Here is a 5,800-nt window from a genome sequence, read left to right as displayed (position 1 = left end):
GGCATTCCCTAAACGGCGCCTTAGGCGCCGCTTAAAATATAAACCGTACAGGGCGCATCCCCTTGTACACTATGTCCAGTTAGGAGGCCGACTCAATTGTTTTTCTGTTTGATTGTTTTTCGTGTTTTCACAAGAATTTTGATGTTTTATTACTCTTTTTTTTGAATTGCACAAACGTTTTTTCAAATTATATTTTTTGTAAATTGATGATATTTTTTCAGTTATTGTGATTTTTCTTCAAATCGAGGAACCTTTTCAAAATCAGTGATTTTTTTTCAAAGTCGATCATTTTGCCCCAAATTTGGCTCTGGATGTGTGGAATTTCTTCCTTGTGTCCAAATCGTACTGCCTTTGTACGAACAAAATGCCTTTGTGTTCTTTATTACAAAAGGAACATAACAGTTCACGAGCAGGGGGGGGGGGGGGGGGTTAGTTTTCATTTTGGCCCTTCCAATGTCTAGACTCAGTTTGCAGCTAGTTTGTAAGATCCGTTGTGTAGATATTGTCAACTATCATACTCATTGGAGGCATTGCTGTTTGTTCTCGTGTTTCTTCAAGTATGTGTTTGTTCTCCTGTTTCTTTTTTCTTTTCTTAAATGCGTGGAATTTCTTCCAATCAATGGCATTTTTTCAAAAGTGACGAACTTTTTCGAGAAATCGATGATTTTTGTTCAAATTCTATGAACTTTTGTTTCAAATTAGATGAAATTGTTTCATTATCAATGATTTTTTTAAATACAATGAATTTCTTTCCAAATTTGATGATTTTTTTAATAAAACGATGGAAAAAATTCAAAAGAAATAATCTTCAAAATTGATGAACTTCTTTTTGAATAAGGCAACATTTTTTTGCATGTTCAGGAACTTTTATTGAATAAGGCAACGTCTTTTTGCATGTTCATGAACTTTTTTTGAAATCTGTGAAGTTCCAATTTTCTTTAAAGAAAATCATGTATGAGCTGCTACAATAGTTCTTCAAGTACTAGCGTTGTATTTAGTCACTTGCAACGACAGTCCGCAGTGGTTAGCCAAACACCTATAGGAATTGTAGGCCGTGAGTTCGATTCATCGTGGGAGCGCATTTTTGGGGTGTTTGCTCGTTTTCAATACCAGTCAGTGCACTCCGCCTTCGTGGGTCAGCCCACTTGGCGCTGTAGAGAGCGCCAGTTGTGTTCCCTATGGGAGCACCCAGTTCATTGTGGCATTGTAAAATTTCATCGTTGACACGACCCGATTGAAGTGGGCATTGGGCCGTCCGGCTCGTGTGCGTCAACTAGGAGTGGACACAAATGGCCCAGCCCACTTTGCTAACTTATTTGTTTTTTGAAAAGTGATTTTTTACGAAATCATGAACAATTTTTGGAAATGTGAACAACAAATTTCAACTATGTGTTTTCTATAGAATTCTATAAAATTTAAAATTCCTAATACTTTTTTAATTCTGAGTAAATTGTAAAAATGAAAAAAATTGAAATCATGGAAAAAAATCATTGCGAACAAATTTGGAATTCCGAAGATTTTTTTTGAATTGTGAGAAAATTTTGGAAGCATGATTTTTTTGCAAAAATGCGTAAGCTTTCTGAAATTATGAAGAATTCTTGAAAGCATGAATGAATTTAGAATTTCAAACACTTTTTGAAAATTTGAATGAATTTTGAAATTCTGAATAGTTTTTGATAATTTTGTTCGCCGTGTATTAAAAATTGTTCATCATGTTTAATGAAATAAAAAAACCAAACAAATGAAAAACCAAAAATAATAATAATAAAAACAACAGAAAAAAAAACGAACAGCGAACGCGCTGCCGCAAACTTGGCTGGCCCACCCGCGGGTGTTGCAGTATAGCCACTTCTGTTAGCCGCCCGCGGGCTGCAAATAAGATCAGCTGATCCAGAGCCCAGATATGTGCAGGATGAACAAAAATTGAACTACATGCTCTTTTCCCCTTTATATTACAAATATAGGAGTAGAATAGTTCACGAGCTGGGGTTGTTAATTATCGTTTGTTCCTTCCAGGCTCAGTTTCCAGCCAGTCTATAAGCTCCGCTGTGCAGATATCGTCAACTATCATACTCATTCGGGCCATTGCTGTCGTGGGCTTGCAGCCACAAAAAATGCAGAGAGAGGAAACGAAGGTTGACGAATTTCGATATGACAGGCCACGCCATGAATATTAGACAAGGGGCTAAATCAACTTTGAGTGATGTGGATATAGGAGCAACTACATGCATGTCATGTAGTGGCGGCAGGACAATTTTTCTTTCTAAATCGCAAGGCCGTCAACATCAGCCCTAACGTACACTTGCAAGTTACAGAAGCTCCCAAGAATCACCTCCAATTTATAGTATCTCGTGAGTCACATATGCCATTCTCAACGTAATTGCCGGGAATTTTTGGTCTTGTACATGTTGCTGTCGTTTCTTTTTGCACCCCTGGGCGCTTGCATTGATCACCAGCAGGTACTACGGTGGTGGTACATGCACACTGACCCGGTGGGTCGCCGTTGATTGCAAGCTGTCGCCCGCCGGGTAAGTCTGGACCATGGGTTTCAGTCTGTCTGGATCCATGCATTCACAGTTTCACCACCTGCAAGACGCCTCAATCTCGATCCAAATGTCTCGTTCGCACATCAAATCCATGTCCCCGTAGAGAAAAGCAAGACGAAACGGCACGGATTCTTATCGGAATCGTCCAACAGCGCGTGACAGCGAGTCGGGCACGTACGTGAAGAGCGCCTGACGCTGTCCGTCCTCTCACTACACCGTAAGCAGTGTCACAAACAAAACAAAAAAATGTGGACTCTCGACAGTTGAGCAGCGAGGAATCGTCTGCTTCGAGGGGCATAAACGGCAGCGAATCTAGCCGGAGAAGCGCTCGGCCGCATACGAACAATATACTCTACCAGCAGCATGAGGTCTCAGGTGTTTACAAGCGTTTCTCCAGGTGAAGGGGGCAGCTAAAGCACGGCATGCACGCACGCCGGGAGTCTTATTTAACCCGGTGCCGGTAATCATTCCGACAGAATATTCCGCACGGGCGCGGCGGCCGCGGCTCCGACGATCTTCCCTCCTTCCCCCACCACGGTCTACCACTCCTGGATCGAGTACCTGATTGCCCATCATCACGGTCATCAGATCTTCCAAGACGCACTCGATTGGCACGGCGACGCACCCGCCCACAGAATCTCCAGGCGCAAGGGGGCTATTCTATAGCCTCCAAAAGGCTCCGCATCATGAGAGCCGCGCTCCGATCTCCACATGATTTCCTTGTTTCTTTTCTTGTACCGGAGCACGACGCCGCGTCAGGTTCGACGGCGGTGCAACACCTGCCACTACGTACGAGAATGGCAAGGAAAGCGCGAGGCCGCGGGGCTCGATTCGACGGAGCCGGCGACGACGGGGGAGCGCGCGCGCGGGTCGCCGTCGGCGGTCGCTCTCGCGGGGGAGGCCCGGCGTGGACGAAGGGGGCGCGGGCTGGGCCAGGCGCGTTGGCGTCGCGGGGCGGATGGCTGTCGGTTACGACTCTGCGCGCTGCCATCACGCGCTAAAGCTCAGGCCAGCCCGGTCAATGGGAGGCCCAATGCCTGCGCTTCACGTGGCCTCCGGGGCCCACCCCAACAGCGACGCTGCTCCGTGGCCCGCCCGTTGTTGCTTGCTGCTCCCTCCCTTCCTCTTCACTGCTCTCTCCACACTGTCCTTTTCCCCTTGTCCCTGTCTCGTGGGCCTTTTTACACTTCAGTCCAGCTTAACTTGAACATTTAAGTTTTTAGCTAAAAGGCGAGGGTTTACGGGAGGAAAAGGTAAATGGCAGAAAGAGCGGGGGCGGAAATGGCACTAGTAGTAGTAGTACTATTGCTGATGCTGGCTGCCTAGCGACGGCGAGGGTTTGACAGGAAAGGACTAGATAAAAACGAGATTTACAAAAATTTCAGAAAAGCCCCTGCTTTCTTCACTAATCTTTTATTCCCCGCGCGAGGTGTCGTCTCCCACCGAGTCTCTCTCTCTCCGCCGCGCCTCACTTCCAGGGATCCGTCGGCTCCGTCCACCACGCCAGCGGCGGCTCATCGGCGAAGAACCCCCCGCACGGCTCCTCGTCGTCCAGGAACCCCGTCTCGTCCTCCTCCACCTTCAGGAAATTCCCGTGCAGGAACACCTGCCCGTGCCCCGCCGCCGCCGCGCCGGCCGCCCCGGGCCCGCCGAGCAGCGTCCCCATGTCTGGAGCCGGCGCCTCCTCTGTTGGTGTCGCGCCGGTCGCGTCCGTGTCGTTCAGAACACCGCTCGAGTCGCTGTCGGATGACCCCATGCCCGCGGGCGGCGGGCCGTCGGACGCCGCCGGCTCCTCCTTCACCGACGTGAAGCTCGCCGCGGCCTCCTCGTCCCCCAGCTTCCCCTTCAGATCCTTGATCTGTATCACACGAGACGCGCCAGCAACGAGCATCAGCCATTGCGCAGGTAGTACTAAGCAGCAGCGTAATTTAAGCGGGCGTGAGCGGCACGGACCTCGGCGAGGAGGGCCTCCTTGTCGCGGCGGAGGGCGTCGTGGTCGACGCGGAGCGCGTCGTAGGAGTGGCGCAGCGCGTTGTAGTCGCGCTCGAGCTGCTTGGTCTTCCAGCGCGCGCGGCGGTTCTGGAACCAGACGGCGACCTGGCGCGGCTGCAGGCCGAGGTCGCGCGCCAGCCGCGCCTTGCGCTCCGGCTCCAGCTTGTTCTCCACCTCGAAGCTCCGCTCCAGGGCGCGCACCTGCTCCGCGCTCAGCCGCCGCTTCTTCTCCCCTCCCCCGCAGCCGCCGCCACCACCGCCGCACGCCATCATCTCCTCCTCCGCGTCCCCGTCCGCCTCCATCCCGACCACGCCGTAGTCCATATCTAATCAAACACGCACACAGAGACTCAGATTTCCGCGCCCTTCACCTCAACAGAACGAATTCCCACCAGAAAGAAAGAAAGAAAGAAAGAGGGCTCGCAATTTACCATTGGGGCTGGCCATCTGGTGGAGGGAGGAGGGGTTTCCGCCGCCGGGCCGCTTCATGGCGAGCTCCGCAGAAATTCAGATGGCACCGGCACCACCACCACCACCACCCTCCCCGATTACTGCGAGAAGAGGAGCAAAGAGCGGGAGAAAGGGCTGGTGCGCCTCCACTGCTGGCCCCTCCCCGTCCTCCCGTCCACGCCTCGATCCATGACGGCCACCATGTACCCTCGTCCCCGCCTTGGCAAACCAGCACCGATCAAAATGTCCTCCCCTCCACGATTGCGGATGGATTTCCTCCGCGATTGCTTACGATCCAAGAAAGAGAGAGTGAGGAGGGGGTAGGAGAGTGGAGTGTGGAGTGGAGTCCTGCTCTGTTTTCTTTTCCGGGTTTCCTTTCCGTTTCCCCAACACTGCGTGCTGCATTTCCGTGTGCGTTTAATAAAGGAGGGAGGGGGAGAGAGAGAGACAGGCGGGGCCGAGTTCCTCCGGCTCGGCGCACGGGTTAGGTGGAGGGGGCCGGTGCGGTCAGGAGCTGACCATGGTTAGGACCCCCAGCACGCGTCGCACGGCAATTTGCGAGCCCTAGCGCGACCCTTTTTGCTGATCGGTTCAGAGGTGCTGCGTGCACGTAGGATCGTGGACTGATAAGACGGCCCTGCACTGCAATGGGACGCCCTAAGCCTCTCGTACAAGCCCAGTTCATGCTTCACAATTTGGGAATTAGCATCTTACTATTCTTTGCGCACTAGAATTTCCACTACCAAAATACCCAAAAAAAAAAGAGATAGCAGACACGATCGAAAATGTATGATCAACATGTGAGATGCAGG

At 50.8% G+C, this 5,800-nt stretch overlaps 1 protein-coding gene across 1 annotated transcript; it reads right to left on the bottom strand.

Annotated features, from left to right (window-relative positions):
• Positions 1 to 3,824: 3,824 nt before the first annotated feature.
• Positions 3,825 to 5,400, bottom strand: LOC125509627 (homeobox-leucine zipper protein HOX4). Its single transcript, XM_048674642.2, has 3 exons — positions 4,970 to 5,400; positions 4,500 to 4,864; positions 3,825 to 4,404 (listed from the first exon to the last, which is right to left on the bottom strand). The coding sequence occupies exons 1-3, from the start codon at positions 5,025 to 5,027 to the stop codon at positions 4,015 to 4,017; spliced, it is 813 nt and encodes a 270-aa protein (XP_048530599.1). The 5' UTR covers positions 5,028 to 5,400; the 3' UTR covers positions 3,825 to 4,014.
• Between the last annotated feature and the right edge of the window lie 400 nt (positions 5,401 to 5,800).

Source organism: Triticum urartu, chromosome 5A (genome assembly GCF_056163025.1).
Source record: "Triticum urartu cultivar PI428250 chromosome 5A, HENAU_Tu73, whole genome shotgun sequence".
NCBI lineage: Eukaryota > Viridiplantae > Streptophyta > Magnoliopsida > Poales > Poaceae > Triticum > Triticum urartu.
This window is presented reverse-complemented; position numbering and strand designations above follow the sequence as displayed.

What these genes read in the sequence shown, in the direction of transcription:
- LOC125509627 (XM_048674642.2), bottom strand. Translation starts at nt 5,027, where the DNA reads ATGAAGCGGCCCGGCGGCGGAAACCCCTCCTCCCTCCACCAGATGGCC. An exon ending in CCAGATGGCCAGCCCCAATG is followed by an intron (nt 4,865 to 4,969) that starts GTAAATTGCGAG and finishes GTGTTTGATTAG; the next exon opens with ATATGGACTACGGCGTGGTC. An exon ending in AGGAGGCCCTCCTCGCCGAG is followed by an intron (nt 4,405 to 4,499) that starts GTCCGTGCCGCT and finishes CGTGTGATACAG; the next exon opens with ATCAAGGATCTGAAGGGGAA.